The sequence below is a fragment of the Fistularia commersonii genome, chromosome 17, assembly GCF_037954325.1.
Source record: "Fistularia commersonii isolate RoL2024-O1a breed Wild chromosome 17, RoL_Fcom_v1.0, whole genome shotgun sequence".
Taxonomy (NCBI): domain Eukaryota; kingdom Metazoa; phylum Chordata; class Actinopteri; order Syngnathiformes; family Fistulariidae; genus Fistularia; species Fistularia commersonii.
The window spans coordinates 2,000,180-2,017,500 of NC_141300.1; the positions used below are offsets into that span (position 1 = coordinate 2,000,180).

Below are 17,321 nucleotides of genomic sequence, written 5' to 3' on the forward strand. Positions count from 1 at the left end.
TGTCTTTAATCTGTCGCGCTTTAAAATCAATATCATCAATATTTCCCTGTGTATTTTTAGCATCTCATTGTAATTTAGTGCCCAGTTCGAGATAAAAATCTTCTCCGGGGATAAGCGCTCTTAATCTGCTGTGCGCTGGAGGGTCTATGGAGGGTTGATAGCGGTTTGCAAAGGCATTGCGGCTGCCAAAACGATGCATTTAAGGGGCGTGGGAACTCTCAGCATCGGTTGAAACGCGGATGCTGTGTGGCAACGCTTCCAGTGTGAAGGCCGAGCCCTGGTTCCACACAGAGGAGAATCAATCTAAACGGGGTCGGTGGGGTCCAGGGGAGAACATCAGTCACCTGGAGGCGCCCGAAGTAGCGCGTGGAAATAATGTCTGCAGTGTGCGGGGGGAGGGACAGTGGCTGCACACTGATATATGAGAACGGGCTGGGGGTTCCGGAGAGAAGAAGAATGCAGCTCCTGTGTTTGCAGAACCACAGGCTGCTCGCCGAGAAGGTCCTCGTCTCGGTGCCCCACAGGAAATTCCACTGCGGCGGAACAATGTGCAGCTGAGCTGCTGGGAGACAGAGCTCCGCGCTGAGGCCCACGGTGGCTCCGCGCTGAGGCCCACCGTGGCTCCGCGCAGAGGCCCACCGTGGCTCCGCGCAGAGGCTCCAGGCCTCTTCCTGCACCCCTGAGGGTCTCTGGGGTTTGTGAAGCTCAGCAGAAGGCGGAACAGATTTTCACCGGTTCCACGACGGTTGACAGTGGGTTCATTCAGAGGGTGCTCACTGCAGTACTACCATGTCAGTGCAGTACTTTGGCTTTTGTTCTCCAATGGGAACCACAGGGTGATGGAGGTGTAGTTGAAGCAGAGACCTGTCATTAGAGGAATCCACAATCTATTTTGGCCTTACCCTCACATGTGCCTCCTCTCTTGGTACCGGTACTTCGTCCTGGTTGGACCTTCCCTTGTTCAGATCTGCATCCCAGACATGAGGCTCTGAAAAGCAGGTATCCATTTGTTCCAATTATTAAGAATATACATAGATGTTAGGAAGCTTTAACAGGCTGGATGATTCAGCAGTTGAGCGCTTCAGCGACCGTATTAGTTCCAAAAAGCAAAGACGAGCTTCCGGAATCCTAACTATTCCTAACATCTCAGACATCCTTCCTTCCGCCGCTGTGATTGGGCCGTTCCAGAGCGCAGCGTTCCACATTTTGCGCTAGAACAAGATCTATTTCCAAAGTGAGTCCCATTGGAGATTTTCCTGTGTGTGGATTAGCTCCGCCCCCTCGCAGCCAGAAGGTCCCTGGTTGGATTCCCATGTTCTCCCTGTATCTGCTTGAGGTTCCTCAGGGTTCTCCGGGTTCCTCCCACTGGAGACCCCAAATGATCTGCGAGTTTGAATGAGTGGGTGAATACTTGCTTGTTCCTCCAAGTGGACCTCGATAGGTCCAGGGTGTCTCATCCAATCACAGCTTCACCTGTGACCCTGATTGCAGGAAAAGTGGAGTAGATACAGAATGAATGAATGAATCTGTCCTGTTTTTATCATCAGTCTAAGTGAGAGGGGTTGATGTTTTCATTGCCTGCAGACCCCCAACCCCCGCTAAGTTCCTCGGCGCTCCGCTAACTTTACTGCCCTGCAGGAGGTGGAGGATTTAAACCCTCCGACAGCTTGTTTCCTCCTTCCTGGTGACCTGCGGCCGAAGCAGGAGGGAAAGTCTTCTAAACTCTTACATTTCTCCTCAAAGCTATCGAGGGAACCTTGATGAATAGAAGAATAAACCCGAGCGTCTTCCGCTGGATGTTGACCTACGTGGAAAAATCCAGACGTAAGGCTGAGCAGCCTGGGTTTCTCAAACCTTTTTTCTAATGGTTATTATTCTGTTTTTCAAGCTAAGAGAGCTGCTGGAAAGAAGGCTTGTGGTCGGCGATAATGGCGGCGCGGCGCTGCAGTTTGTGCCGTCAGCAAACTCCCGGGGCCCGACGGAGGAGCGAGGCAGAGGCTCGTCCAGAACACAGTCCATGGTTTATTACAGAAAAAAACAAAGAGTGATATGGTACATCATGTGTGTGTGTGTGTGTGTGTGTGTGTGTGTGTGTGTGCGTTACATGTAAACAGGAGTGAAGTAAACAAAGTCCGGCCGTGACTCTTCCTTCCACCGGTGGTCTGCTATCGCTTCCAATCTGATCGGGGGGAGGTGTTGCATGGAAAAGAAAAGCCAGACTGTATCCCCCCCCCTCGCCCAAAAACCCACCCCAAACCCCAAGTATGCTGTATTTCCAGAGATGTGCAAGGTCATGCCATTATTACTCGGCATACAATACCCATATTGTGCTATTGCCAACGATTGAAGGCTGAAGGACGCCCCTTCCCCCCTTTCCTTCCAAACATCTCCTCCTCCAGAACCGCCGCTTCCCCTTGGTCCTTCTCTTCTGCCATAGATTTAACCGAACAAGGGACGTGATATGTTTCGAAGACGGCCGCTAGCAACTGTACAGGAGCCGGTCTCTGCTGGAAGCAGGTGCTAAGTCATGCATACCGGAGGGCGCAGCACATGGAGACCCGCCGGAGAGGAGGGAGCGCAGACATGCATAGATTTCTATTGTTCACATAGCAGGGGAGGAGAGCTCCTCCCCGCCCCCCCTCCAAAACGGCCGGAGGGAGGTTCGAAAAGAGAAAAAGTGCACGGCGCCAGATGGCGCCTGAAAACAAACGTCAGTTACAAGATCGAACATCTCCAACTGGAAGCAACGGGACATGTTCCACATCTGCGGTGCAAATCGCGTCCAGGACGCTCTGTCCGATGCACAATGTCTTTTTTTTTTTTTTTTTTTTAGCGGTCGACATTAGCACGGGGGCGCTAACGCTAACTCTGCCGACGCGAGACCAAAACAAAACGAAAAGAGGAAGCCTTCGATCGCATCTTAGAAAAAAACAAAATAAAATCACGGTTAAAAACCACAGAATCGTCTGCAAACATTCAGAGGACACCTGAGAAATGTGGACGCTTTGTTTTCTGGGGGAAGGGAGGGAACAGGCCAGAGAAGGAGAGGGAGAGAGAGAGAGAGAGTAGAAAAAGAAAGGAGAGCATCGAAAAACGTCTACACAGAGGAAACGGTTCTAGACGATGAGTTTCTGTGCAAAATATCATGAAGTTTTTCACCCTGGAGTTGCGTCTTTCCATTGGACACACACACACACACACACACACACGCACGCTGTCGCAGGATGTCCAATGGATGTCGCCTCCGGTTCCCCAGAGTTGTCGTCCACGCCACGACCAAACGGACCAATGAGGCGTTGGGACACGGCGTCGGTTGCCTGGAGGCCCGGCAAGGGGAAAACGGCGGAGGGATGTTCTCCGGAGAAGGAACGTCCAAGCCACAGGTATGCCTGCGCGCTCCAAACACTCAAAGCATTCTCAGGAGGCTCAAGCGGCAAATGAGAAGCAGGCCGGCGGGCGGAAGAGCCGCGCTTGCAACGGAGGGAGTCACGTTACAACGCCGGCGAGTTTGAGGGACGCGGCGAGGAGGCGGCGTGACTCGCATCCGGAGCAAATCCACAGCTCGGGGGGTTCAGGGGGTTCGCAGGAGATCAACCGAAGAGAGACGGAAAGAGAGAGAGGATATCTGTTGCATTCAAATGAGCACGTGCAGCACAGAACAGGCACACGTGACGCCGGTGACACGGCGGTGGCGGCGGCGATGGCGCGCGACGGTAGGCACAGGTCAAAACGCAAATCTTCACGTCTCCGAAAAAGGTCAAGGCGGTCAAGCTCGGCGGCGGCACGGATAGCTCGACACGCATGTGATACGGTGCGCGCACACACACACACACACACACACACACACACATACAGCAGGCATCGAGATGAGAAAAATATCGTCGTCAGGTAGCACATGCACGTTCTGGGCTCCGGGAGGAACGGCGAGGTTCTTCACCGCGGTCGTCGTACCTTCTGCGCCAGCGCCGCGCCACGTGCACTTTGCAAAGACGCCACCGCACCACGAGGAACGCTATGAGGCAGCATGGCCGCCGTACGCTAGGATGGGAAGTGGGGTTCGGGCGGAGTGCTAGCTGCCACGCAGAGAGTGCAAGACAGGTGAGGTGAAGAGAGCGGGGGCGGGTCGCAGCCCTCCGTCTGCATAGTAAACAACACGGTTTCACGCAGGCGCCGGCGGGGATGCCGCCATGGAAACCCGGGGGAAAACCGGGGGAAGCGACGAGCGGTACCGACACTGGACACGGAGCAGATGGCCAGGGAGTGGTCGGGGTGTCTTTGGTGTGAATCAGCTGATCCGAGTGGCGGTGGAGATGTGAGGGGTCAGGCTAAGGCCACTCGTGGTGATAGCGCCTCCCGTTCTTCTTCCTCTCCTTCTGCAGGTGCTCCAGCTCCGCCTCATACATCATCTCCTGCATCAGGTACTTTTCCCTCCTCATCCGGTCGCAGAGGTCCTTGGGCATGTCAGGGATGAGGTACGCGATGAAGGACTTGATGCCGAACACCAGGTGCTGGAAGAGCGGCCGGAAAACGTACCCGGCATGCAACGGTAAGTTCTTGGCAGAAGATCGGTGTCCACATGAAAAAGAAACCTGGGACATCCCTGGCTAAACTTCTGGACCTAACTGGAGAGCACTTGCGGGGTTCTATTCGATTCCCAGAGAAAAATCGACGCCCGCCCCCCGGCCTTGTGAACCCAAGCCCACTGACCTCGAAGACGATGATGAAGGCCAGCCGGGCGGCCAGGACGTGCCAGAACTGCAGGGTGAACTCGTAGGGCACGGCGCTCAAGGGCGGCGCTCGGTAGTCCCGGTACCTGCAGTACCCCGTATTGCTGCTGTTCTTCAGCTCGCTCATGTCGAACACCGAGAGGCTGCTGTTCATGTAGCCTCGCAGACACCTGGGGGAGAGAGGGCAGCCGTCACGCCATGCGGCGCTCGGTGTTTTTACCCCTCGTCCTGTTGGCTTACTCGTCCAGGTGGTGGTGGCCCTTGTCCACACACGGACCGTACTTGAAGGCGTAGACAAAGCGCGGGATGTAGTCGGACGTGATGGCGATGACGAAGGCGTTGGTGATGACAGCCAGGACGCCGATCCCCTCCAGGATCCCGTGCCAGATACCTGGTGGAGGACCACATGGGTGTTAGGTAGTCTCGAGAGGACAAGAAGCGATGGTCTAGAGGCCTAAAAGGTGTCCGAGGGAGGGGGCGCCGACCTATGTCGGTGGCCCGGGCGGGCATGGGCCGCCGCCACTGGGTGACGAATTTGTAGGCGTCCAGGCGGATCTCGATGATGTTGTTGAGCAGAGCCAGCAGGGGCGCCAGGGGGAACGCCGCCACAAAGATGGTGGTGAAGCCGAACTGGAGCACTGCGGGGACCGCAAAGAGCCGTGAGCAGCCTTCCGGGGGGGGGAAGAAGAAGAAGAAGAAGAAGAAGAAGAAGAAGAAGAAGAAGAAGAAGAAGAAGAAGAAGAAGAAGAAGGGAAAACTTCGAATACGCCACTGGCGTTTACCCATTTCCAGGTACTCGTCCACCAGGCCGTGGGCGTTCATGGGCTGCAAGTTCCAGTCCTTGTCCCACTGCGGCAGCTGCATCTTGCTCTCCACGTTCTGGCCTCCTCCACCGCCCTTCTTGATCTTCCTGCGGGACCACCAGTTCTGCAGCAACCTGCGTGGGGAGGCCAAGTCAGCCGCCGGGCGTCTTCTAGCTTCACGGGTCATTTGTGCCCGGGTGCTTACGGGTAACCCAGCTCCATGAAGTTGTTCCAGATTTGCTTGAAGAACATGATGACGCCCATTTGCAGGCACAGATCGATCAAGCAGCCGCTGGGGTGACACTGCGCAGAGAGACAGCGATCACAAGCTGCTTCCCGCTTTGGCCATGAAAAGGTGAGGACGACGGCAATTAGCCTGAGCTGGCGGAGACTAATCCGGCGATGGACGCTCACCTCCTCCAGCCGCCAGCGGTTGAAGAGCTTGTTGTACTTCCCGGGTCTGCCGGCGAACCTGGGCGGAGGGGGAGAGGGTGAGGAGCGCCGCCTCGGATATGGAGCAGCGAAGAGACAGTCGGAGGTGATAATTGGATCGGACGGAGAACGTCCTGCTGGTTGTGTTTGGAAACATCTGGTGGGAGGGTCTTGGCAGACGTCTGGACACGGGAGGTTGAGACAAAACAGCTCCGCGGCGCGGAAAAAAAAAAAAAGCCCTCATTAATTCTGGGGGAGAGTGGAGGGGCTTGTAGTTCGGCTTACCTCCCCAGGAAGAAAGCGATGTAGAAGGTGGAGCTGTTCAAGTTCACAAACTGGAACAGGAACATCTTGAGAGCGAAGCTGTTCTCCCATTCGGACTCGGTCCGCGGGTGCTCTGAGGAGGCAGACAAACGCTATGCTAGGCTAATTTGAAATGGGGCGACAATGCAGGGCGCAGAACCGGTACTCACCTAAATTCGTCAGCAAGTAGGCTACCTTCTCGTAGACCTGTGAGGACCAGAGCAGGTGTAAAGCTTCAACAGTGTGTGTGTGTGTGTGTGTGTGTGTGTGGGGGCAAAGGGTCATGAAGCACTCCCTGGAGACAAGATCTAAACAAACTTCTGCTGGAATGTGTCTTGGGTAACAGGTCCAGACACCCACCACATTCAGAGACATGATGATCATGAAGTTGATGCAGACGCCGGTGCCGGAGGTGGCGAACTGCAAGTTCTTCTTCACAATGTGCCAGTTGAAGGAGGCGAACTTCTCCATGGCGATGAGCCGGAAGACCACCACGGCGAAGACAGCCGTCAGCACCAGGGATATCTGAGGGAGGACAAGGAGAAGAAGCTGGAGGTGATTCACGGTTGTCCCGCTGTACACACTCTGTCCAGCAGGGGGGGCTCTGGAGCCGCTGCCTTCGGGACACACTCCTCCAAAGACAGCGCTTTAAGATAAGATAAGATAAGATAAGATAAAATAAAATAAAATAAGATAAGATAAGATAAGATAAGATAAGATAAGATAAGATAAACTTGATTGATCCCCAAAGGGCAGGGGTCGTCAACCCGCTGGCGGCTCTTGGATCCCTGTGACTTTTGAAAATAATAAACAAGTATTTAATTAAAATGCGCTTTATTTTACTTTGATCATCTTTAAAGTGTGATTCTAAATTTGAAGATGATGGTGATCTTGTAACATTTAAGTGAAAAGAGTTTGAATGTTTTTGTCGCTCTTGATAAGTGACAGACAGTACGGAGAGAGGACGGGATTTTTGGTATGCTGTCGGTGGATCATTTAAATTTGTTTTTTTTTTAATAAATATATACAAGAAGGACTCTAATAGACATTGAAAATTAAAAGTAACCTTCAACACGACGTCATTTATTTCAGAGTTCAAAATGTTTTGTTGTACGTGGAATTTTTTTTCGTTTTCTCTGCGGTTGTTCATTGATTTACATATTTTGTTTCTACATACCATAAAGGCAAAAAAAAAAAAAAAAACGTTATACGCCGTGTTATTTCATTTTAAAATTCCAAAAGGGTCGTGTGGCTCCCGGTGTTTTATTTACTGGGGGAAAAAGGGCTCCGAATGGCTTTTTGAGTGGTAAAGGTTCCCAACCTCTCCCACGGGGGAAATTCTTTTGTTACAGCAGCGTAACAGTTATAATGTTAATAAATGTGAAAATAAATATAAATAGAGAGACAATTTTCAGGCAATTAGAAGATAGCATTGAGCAGAGACACAGCAGAGAGAACAACATCAGGGATAAGAACGGACAAGAGAATGGAAAAAAAACAGCGAGGGGGGGAAAATAGACAACTAAAACGACAACAATGATGGGAACATAAACAGAGTGACAATAGCAATGACGAAAATAAGAAGGATATGAATTGGCTGAGATTAACAGGTAAAAAAATATAATGGTAAAAGAATAGACAATGGAGTTAGAGCATGACGTGTGAATGGATTGAAGGTAATCTGATAATTCGGGGGTCACGCCCAAGGTCACCTAGGCAACTAGGGGTCACCCGGGGTCACTTGTTACCATGAAGAAAATCCCGGAGACGGACACCATCAGCCGGCTCAGCTTGTCAGAGAATGGTTGAAACGGCTCGGGCTTCCCAGAGATGGGGTTGATTCGCTCCACCCGCGAGTACTTGGCCTCGAACTGAGGCCGCAGCTCCTCCTGGAACACACACACACGGGCATCCCTGAAAATGGGCGGGCAAGGGTCGTCGGGGGTGACGAAAATGGCTCACCTCCTCCTCCTCCCAGTCAATGAGGTCCCAGTCGTAGGTCAGTTCGGCCCTCCTCCTCTTCCAGAACTCCAGGAACACCGTGGCTGAAACCGGACAGCAGATGAGCAGATGCCAAGCATCGGTATGGTGATGGAATGGGGGTACAGGAGCGCCCCGTCCGCCATCTTTAAACCGTCGGAAGCGTTCTGCGGGCGGGGTCTTTGTTCCACCTTATTCAAGACCCGTCAGAACCGACAAAAGGTTCGGCGATGGCGTCCGGGACGTGATGGGAGACGGACAATGGTGGGGCTTGTCGTCACGGCAACAAGGCGCCCACGCCAGCGGCAGGTTCGGCAGAGGCGGGCTTACGCTCATGGAAATGCTGCCTTCAGTGATAATCATTAGAAAACCGTGTTCCCTTTTCCTGGTGATCCAGAAGGCAACCCTAATGTGTGTGTGTGTGTGTGTGTGTGTCTGTGCGTGTCATTTTTAGCCGACATCTGCCCGGGCCCGTCGGGCCGCCGTCAAAGATGGCGGCAGTTTTATTTAGAACGTCCCACTTTTGTTTAAAGAGCAAGGAAAAAAAAAAACTCTTTTCTGTTGCCTACACTTGGTCTCATGGGCGCACACACACGCACACACACACAAACACACAAACACACACACACACACACACACACACTCTAGAGCTAAAGTGCACTCAGCAGTGCTGCGTCTCCAAAAGACCTGAGTGTGTGATGCAGATGATGCAGAGCTGCAGACTCCGGTGAGCGATGCCTCACACACACACACACACACACACACACACACACACAGAGTGTTAAGCGTGAATGTTGACCTCCTGCACTCACCCCAGATAGCCATGAAGATGGCGAAGAAGACAGTGCCTCCATTGTCGAAGAGGTGGGTGACCTGCAGACATGGAGAGGCAGTGAGGGGACGCCGGCTGCCTCTTGAAGCTCTTAGTCCTCACACACACCTCAGGATCTTAGGAGAACCTCAGTGGAGTTCACACCCACCCTCATTTCCAAACAGAACCAGATCGTTGGGGAAAAACAGTGGATGAAGGAAACGGTGGGGCGACCATCTCCACCTGTGTTCTCCCTTCTGCTCCAAGGAGGAAACCTGAGGAACCACCTCAGCACCTTGCTAGGACCTGTGTTGTTGTTAGTATTACGTGCTATCTGCTAACACGTACCGCTTACGTAAATGCTTGGGGTTTGTTCACTGGCCTTCATGATGAGAGGCTCACTGCGCAGCAGCGTGATGCTAACTTTACAGAAGATAATGACATGAAAATGCTCTTGCTACATTAGCACCTTGTTAGCATGTTGCTAAAGTGAACTCTGCAACATTATAATGTTATTGACCTTTCAGGGTTCTTAACATTTTTTTGTTATTCTCACCAAAGAGTATGGTTTGTTATGGTAACCGGGGAGTACGGTTTGTCAAGCTAACTGAGTAGTGTGGTTTGTTATGCTAACTGAGGAGTAAGGTTTGCTATGGTAACTGAGGACTGTGGTCTGTTATGCTAACTGAGGAGTACGGTCCTTTATGCTAACCGAGGAGTATGGTTTGTTAACCTAACCAGACCAGTGCGAGGTGTGTTCACTCCATTGGGAGGGTGCTACTGATCTACAGTTGTTGTAAGGAGCTCAGATGGCGACGGCCGCAGGGGGGGCGGAGTCTAACCTTTGCGTAGACGCAGCTGTCGCTCAGGTTCCAGGGCTGGCATGTCTCCTCGCACATCGGGCACATGATGGTGGTAGTGGCCTCGCAGATCTCCTTGCTGTTGGCACAACGAGGTGCGGCTTGACCGGGCGTTTCCCACGCATGCAGCGCCCCGACGGCGAGGACTGACCTGACTTGGCTGGAGTCCATGGTGAAGAGCCCGTAGAGGAAGACCAACACGCCCACAAGGGCAGCAGGGATAAGCATACCGGTATACCAGCCCAGCCACGCGAAGTACAGGCCGATCTTCTCACCAAAGTAGCGCCTGGAGGGAGCGGAAATAGGTGGTCAGAGAGGGGGCAGAGCAACAACTGTGTCTGGGGGGTGTTTCAATTCGAGGTAATCAGATTACCTGATGAGGTCCAGGGGCTGGTACTTGTACCAGATCCCCCAACGAGCCCAGCGCTCGTACAGGAGGTGCCGGTGGTTCTGGGCACCGTGAGTCTTGATGGGGTGTCGGCTCTTGTATCCACCCTGGGGGGCAAAAGGGGGAGGTTGGTGACCAAGGTGGGGGCGAAGATCTGCAGCGGGTTCATGCGTCCTTACTTCGTGCGGCGGGAACGCGGCCTCGTAGGTGTTGTTGCCCAGTAACCGGTTGATCCCTGCGGAGGAGCAGCAGCCAGATGTCAAAAGGAGGCTCCGCCCCCTACTAGGCTACGCTAACACAGAGGGGGGGCTATGGGAAGGTCATCCCGGGGGAAGTTCTCTCCCAGCCTGGGTTTGTGCCAGGTCCCCCCCCCCCATGCAGACCTCAAACCTGTCCTCACATGAGAAGGTGAACGGTTGGATGACTGACAGGTGAATTTCCCCCCCCAACCCCCTCCCCAACCCTGCTGTAGAAAGTGAATGAAAGCTTTTAACGTTATTGGATGCCGCAGTGACCTCAACGCCACCAGACTGTCCTCTTCGCCATCTTTGCTTTCAAACAGAGTGTGTGAGGGCATCTCAGTACCTCCTGATGAGTCTCCTCAAATAACAAGAACGAGATGAGCTGGTATCTAAAAATCTTCTACCTCTGCAGCAACTCGTGCTTAATACACATGTATAACGTGCGGCAGTGGCGGCGGCAGTCATCTACCCATCTTGGACTTTCCGTCCTCATACTTGGTCCGCTGCAGGACGTGGTGGACGATCCTGCTGCGCGTGGAGTTGGAGAAGAAGGTCTCCCTGTTGTTGATGGTGAAGCTGGAAGGAGAGGAGCAATGACTCAGTGTGTGTGTGAGGATATGTGTGCGTGTGTGTGTGTGTGTGTGCGTGTCGTACTGGTGCATGCGTGCGCGGCTGAAGGGCGCTGTGTAGCAGTCAGTCTCCTCCAGGTCGGGCAGGGCCTCCTTGTCCAGCTTCATGGGGTTTCTGGGCAGCCAACTCTTGATCTGCCGGCATCTCAGATGGAAACGGCTGCAGATGCCAAACGTGATTATGGGATTAGCTTAACATGAAGATTGCCCCCCCACGCAAACACACACACACACACACACACACACACATTTTTCTGTAAGAAATCCTCACTAAATCCACCTTCACACACACACACACACACACACACGTAAGTTCCAGGCATGACCAGGAGACACTGATCCTGGATAAGAAGAATACGACCCCCTGCCCCCCCGAACCCCCCAGCCCTCCCCAACCCTCAATCATGACTTCAAAATGAAATCTGAGAAGATTAAATTATCATCCAGCGCCACACAAGCCTTCCATTCCAATGAGGACGCTCAGCCGCTGCAGGCTAAGGGCAGCATGCTAACGTGCTAACATGCTACCCTCATGCCTGCCCGTCTGTCTGTCTGTCTGCCTGCATCCCCTCCTGCCCTTGTTCTCCAGCTTCTCCTCCATCCTACACACTGTGAAGCTTCCCGTCATTCTTAGTCCCCAACATCCCAATCCCCCTCCCCGAAGACCTCTGGGTCCTCCTGGCCTCCAGGGGTACGACACTCACCTCCCCAGGGTTTTACTTTTCCAGTCGGTGAAGTAGCATTTTTTCCTTCCGGTGGAAAAAGAAAAGGGGGGGGTGAGTAAAAATTGATGGAGCCCCCCCCCCCCCCCCCCCCCCCCCCCCCCCCCCAAGATGGTGTCCAGCAGATACCTGAAAGGCATCCTGATGTTCATCTGCTCGGCATACTTGCAGAGTGTGTCCCAGGGGGCGTGGACCTTCACAAACATGATGTCGTTGTTGGTCAGCGAGGGCTTCCAGAGGAGGAGAAGAAGGAGGACAAGCATCAGAAGGGTCTACTTTATCTGGCGGAGGGCGGAGGAGGTCAGCCTACCTCCTTCTCCAGCATGAGGCCCTCAGCGCGGAGGTTCTTCTCAAAGGTGCACCTCTTCTCCACCTGAGGGCTGGACTTCTTGTAGACCAGGATGTAGTCAATCCTCTTTTTCCCATCGCGGAAGAAGAGCCCGGAAGCGGCTGAACTCTTGGCCTGCGGGCGGCGGGCGGACCTCCATGTCAAGCGGGCGAGCGGAAAACCGAACGGGGTTCTGGGGCGAAGCCTGAGAGGTACCTTCAGAGAGTCTAGTCGGGCTTCCAGACGGGCCCGGCCCACGGGAGCCTGGGGCGGCGGCGGCGGCGGCGGCGCCGGCTGATCGAGCGGCGAGACCTCGGACTCCTCAGTGTAGACGTCCTTCCTGTCTCCGTCGGCGTCCCCTGTCAGATGGCGAGGAGAGCGGCGGTGAACGCCTCCGCTAAGGTGCTAATGATTAGCGCTGGTTTTCCCTTTATGATAACACATGCTGCCACGCTGCCATTTTTCATCTCCACCTGCAAGGGAACCAGGCTGCAGACCTACCTTTCTGTGGGGTGAGCAGCTTGAAGATCTACCTATCGACGGAGGAAGAAGGCTGCTGTCTACAGGGGGTGGCGTTTGTGGAGCCAAAGGTCTACGGGGGAAGCTATTTGCCCCTGGAGGGAGCAGGCAGCAAACCTTCTGTCTAAGGGGGAAGCAGGCTTCAGACCTACCTGTCTAAGGAGGAAGCAGTGTGCAGATGTTTTGTCTAAGGGGGAAGCAGCTTGCAGACCCACCTGTCTGCGGGGGAAGCAGGCTGCAGGAGGTGCTGATGCTGGGACTCTGGACGGCGGCTTTGTCATCGGGGCTCAACGGCACAGACAGGAAGTGGCTGAGGTTGAGGGGGTGGGTCTGACTCTGGGCCAGGCAGGGAAGGCTGCGGCGTGACGGCTTCAGGCTCTTCTCCTTCAGGATCTCGCTGATGCTGGTGTGCATGCCTGGAGAAGAAGAGGAGGGGAAGAAGAAGAGGAGGCTGTTAATTCTCTGCGGGCTCAAAAGAAGAGGGCGGCCATGATGCATTCGTATCCAATCAGGATGGACATGAATAAAAAGAAATCAAAATACGAATAAAACTAAAATCCGACGGCTGCATCTTCCATTTTAGCACTTTGGTTTATCTAGGACTTGCATTTTGGATCATGTGACAAAAAAAAAGTTTAAATTACATTACATTACAGTCATTTAGCAGACGCTTTTATCCAAAGCGACTTGCGAAAATTGCAATTCAGTTTAATGGCAAACAGCCACGAGTAACATGGAGAACCCTGCCTGGGTTCTCCATGTTCTCCTACCTGGGTTCCCCATGTTCTCCTGTCTGGGCTCCCCATGTGGACTATGAATTATCTACAGGTGTGAATGGGAGGACGACTGTCTGAATGATTGACAGCTGAGCGGTCAGGGTTAAGCCCCGCCCCCTGCCCGGTCAGGAGGGTATAGATGATGAATGAAGAGATGAATGCCATCTCACACTGAGCCCTGGAGGTCCTCCACAGGAGAAACGCTCAGATCATCTTCAGGCCGATTTGCACGCAGATGAATGCATGAATGAAGGTAGCCATGCTCTGGAGGCGGATGAGGAGGAAGAGAAGGTAATAACCGTGTTATTCTACGTGTAACCTCCAACCTCCATGTAATGTTGGTCACCTCCAACCAGGTTCAATCATAAATCTGGGTCACGTGAAACCACCTGATGAATACTTGTGAAACAGTACCCCATAGTGGCCAAACCAGCTCCTGTAGTCACTTTGGTCAAAACATGAAGAACCACCTGGTAGGAGAAACCCTGCCATTATGTGATTCGTTCACTAAGTGATCTGGTTCAGTTGAGTCACTTGGGTGAAGAAATAAATATTTCAAATCACCTAATATGACAAACAAAAATGCAACATATATAAAGGTTGCTACTCAAATCAGAGAACTGATTCAGATGAGTCATCTGATTCAGTAGTGTTTCCGTTGACTCGAGTCAGTGAAACAATTCAGACAAATCTCAAATCAATTTGAGGGCTCACTAAAATTCAGAGGGCTCAGTAGAATCAAGTCAGCGAACTGATTCGTGATATGTTTATGTTTCCTTTGTGGCGAATAATCTGGCTCAGTAGCGTTTCCAGGGAGTCCACTGGATTGTATCAGAGAACTGATTCAGACGAATCATCTAATTCAGTAGCGTTTCCGCCGATGAATCATAAATCACTTAATTTAGTTGTGTTTTTTAGGAAATATATAAATCAAGTCAGCAAACGGATTTGTGATATGTTCAGTGAATTGATTTGCGGCGAATCATCTGGCTCTGCAGCATTTCCGGTAAGTCCACCGCACTGAATCAGTGAACCGATTCAGACTAATCATCTAATTCAGTGTTTCCTTGTGTACTTAGCATTAGCCAAAAAGAACACTCCTTGGATCCGGGTTAATGGAGACCTCGGGGTCGTGATTCGTGACTCCATACAAAGATTCAATTCCTGTGATTCAGGAACCACCCACCTCTTCCTACTTAAGCCAGAACTGAGACATTTCTGCTGCTTGACTTCAACATGTATCAAAGAGGGCAGCGGCAGGTGGGTTCTATTCCTTTGCAGCTAAACATTAATTAGACCCTTGTTCGGCTCCCGAGGCCACTTTCCATATTTATGCTAATGTCGTTGAATCTGGTCGTTTGAGTCGATGCCCCAGGGCCTGTTCCTCCGCGGCGGAATTGAAAGTGCAATGATTTCAGATTATGTTTTTTTAGATACATAAACCTGCAGGAGATGGCCTGTAGCCATCGACGTGTTCCTGAGAAGAAGCTTAAAACTTCTGTTTTGAGAAGGCTTATCATTAGCGTTATGGTAGCCCCTCAGTCTGCAGCCATGAGCTAACTCTGCAGGGGGGGATATCCCATGATGCAACGCTCTCCTTCTTCCCGCACTTCCTATCTTGCGTGATGCTAAACTTGAATCTTCTCCTAGTTCCTGGGTTCTCTCTCATTGGGTAGATACCTAGGAGGCGTGGCCTGATCTCTAGCAGCATCTCGCCAGGCGTCCGTTTTTATGACTACTAAAGCTATTATTTTCATGTTAGCTATTAGCATGTAGCTGTTAGCACTGCTGTTATCAGAAGTAATAGATTGTTGACGAAGGAATGTTGATCATCTTAAATAGTGGTGGTCTGGCCCTCTTCTACATGGAAAGTGTCATAAGACAACTAGCTTGTGACTTAACTTGGCGTCCATAATGGCGTCTGTGACGCTACATCAGTGAGCTACAGAGCAGCGGGACTTCTTGGGCCCTAAAATAGACCCGGCGGAGCGGACGGAGTCGGCGTTGTGTGAAATTGCCTCGGTGGAAATTACAGAGCGTCTGCGGATGAGAGGTCACTGGGGGGAGATAGCGGCTTTCCGAGCGGCGAATCAGACGTCAGCTCTGGACACAAAGGCTTTGGCGTCCGGGAGTGTGGCGGCGGCGGCGGCGTGCCGACTATAAATACTGAGAGGCTTCATCAGATGAGAAATCCTGCGTTTAATCTCGCCGGGGGGCGGTGGAAACCGGTTTATCGGGAGAAAGTTAATCCTGCATGAACTCTGTGTAATCGTACTTGTGCGTGTGTGTGTGTGTACACGCAAGTGTGTGTTTGTATTTGTGTGTGTTTGTATTTGTCTCTGTGTGTACACGCAAGTGTGTGTTTTTATTTGTGTGTGTGTGTGTTTGTATTTGTGTGTGTGTGTGTGTGTGTGTGTGTGTGTGTGTGTACACACAAATGTGTGTTTGTATTTGTGTGTGCGCACGCAAGTGTGTGATTGTATGTGTCTGTGTATACACGCAAGTGTGTGTTTGCATTTGTGTGTGTGTGTGTGTCTACGTGCATGAGTGTGTGTGTGTCTGTAACAGATGAGTCCAGACTGTCCAGCACTGCAAGTAGGAACAAGGCAGGAGAAGAGGCGTGATATATTAAAAACAAAAAAGAGGGGGTGGCTGAGGTGTGGTGTGTGTGTGTGTGTGTGTGTGTGTTGTCACACTTTGCTCTTGTAAACATTGACTGGAGGCATGATAAGCTGCAGCGAGGGTCTCAAGCGTTGCTAACCGTATGACATCATATGTTCTTTACATGTTTGCACACACACACACACAGACACACACACACACACGCGCCTGACAAATCATTCTGTCCGCATCAAACACGCAACGTAAAGACGACAGTAAGTTAAATTGCGAAGTTACTCGACATCCCATCATGCTGTCGCATCGCCAGGTCCTGCTAGCAATTAGCCCAGCATGTTTGGTTGTGGGAGTCGAGACTCGCTGGGAAACATCCCATAATATAGGAGGCCCCAGTGTGCTTGGACGCTCCCAAGGACAGATGTATTGGCATGCACACACGCACACACACACACACACACACACACACTTCAGTCTCAGCTCCAGCCCGAGGCTGACCTTGAGAGTGGGTAACTTCGACCCCCCCCCCCGCCATTGGAATGAGCTAGTCCTGTGTTCAGTGTATCGAAGTCGGATTGGGTCGAACCATATAGGACAGAGGGGGGAGCTGGCACGGCGGGCTCGGGGTTCTGTGGAGCCATCTTGAATGATGAAAGAGGTTTGGGTGTGGGGTGGGTTTTATCCCACGGGCTGTTGTCGGGGGAGACGGCGGCGGGGCGTTCACTGCCTTCATGCCGTTTAAACCCTGTCAGAGGAGGCCGCCACTGCCACCGCTGGCTGGAGCGCTTATCTATCCATCGCCACGCCCCCAACGTGTCTGGGAATTGGTTTCACGCTGCCAAGCGACAAGTGCCACCTCAGCCCCAAGCCGTCACGAAAACAAATGCCACTTTGGCTTGCACGTGCCATGGTTGCCCAGCAACCGTAGGTAAGGGGATAATGTCAAGGAGGGAAAGCAAAAACAACAACAAAAAAATTATGGCTGAGACATTGGTGAGCCTGTTGAGTGGACGGACACACAACCACAAACACACACACACGTACACACACACACAGGGTAAAAACCAACTTCCTGTCCTATCCGCCCCTGCATGCGCCACGAGCTCCACTGAAAGGTGAGGCTCCCACGGAGCTGCACCTCCTTCAATTTTTCATGAGGTGGAAAACACTGGCTCAGCTGACCCC

General features: G+C 52.3%; 1 protein-coding gene across 4 annotated transcripts in view; it reads right to left on the reverse strand.

Moving 5' to 3' along the window:
- Positions 1–928: 928 nt before the first annotated feature.
- ano3 (anoctamin 3) overlaps positions 929–17,321 on the reverse strand; it is a 21,034-nt gene continuing 4,641 nt past the window's right edge. The window contains exons 2-25 of one of the 4 annotated variants that reach the window (XM_086162850.1): positions 12,960–13,160; positions 12,442–12,584; positions 12,208–12,360; positions 12,027–12,127; positions 11,880–11,924; positions 11,201–11,335; positions 11,016–11,122; positions 10,484–10,539; positions 10,290–10,411; positions 10,068–10,202; positions 9,899–9,995; positions 9,058–9,118; positions 8,228–8,310; positions 8,014–8,154; positions 6,626–6,790; positions 6,436–6,472; positions 6,248–6,359; positions 5,945–6,002; positions 5,736–5,833; positions 5,510–5,664; positions 5,213–5,365; positions 4,968–5,118; positions 4,708–4,897; positions 929–988 (exon numbers count right to left, since the gene is read on the reverse strand). In XM_086162850.1, the coding sequence (XP_086018976.1) occupies positions 962–988; positions 4,708–4,897; positions 4,968–5,118; positions 5,213–5,365; positions 5,510–5,664; positions 5,736–5,833; positions 5,945–6,002; positions 6,248–6,359; positions 6,436–6,472; positions 6,626–6,790; positions 8,014–8,154; positions 8,228–8,310; positions 9,058–9,118; positions 9,899–9,995; positions 10,068–10,202; positions 10,290–10,411; positions 10,484–10,539; positions 11,016–11,122; positions 11,201–11,335; positions 11,880–11,924; positions 12,027–12,127; positions 12,208–12,360; positions 12,442–12,584; positions 12,960–13,160 (2,726 nt within the window). In that variant the 3' untranslated portion in view covers positions 929–961. Of the gene's footprint in view, positions 989–3,574; positions 4,898–4,967; positions 5,119–5,212; positions 5,366–5,509; positions 5,665–5,735; positions 5,834–5,944; positions 6,003–6,247; positions 6,360–6,435; positions 6,473–6,625; positions 6,791–8,013; positions 8,155–8,227; positions 8,311–9,057; positions 9,119–9,898; positions 9,996–10,067; positions 10,203–10,289; positions 10,540–11,015; positions 11,123–11,200; positions 11,336–11,879; positions 11,925–12,026; positions 12,128–12,207; positions 12,361–12,441; positions 12,585–12,959; positions 13,161–17,321 lie in introns of those variants that run through there. The other 3 variants (XM_086162849.1, XM_086162848.1, XM_086162846.1) reach the window with 3 other exon arrangements.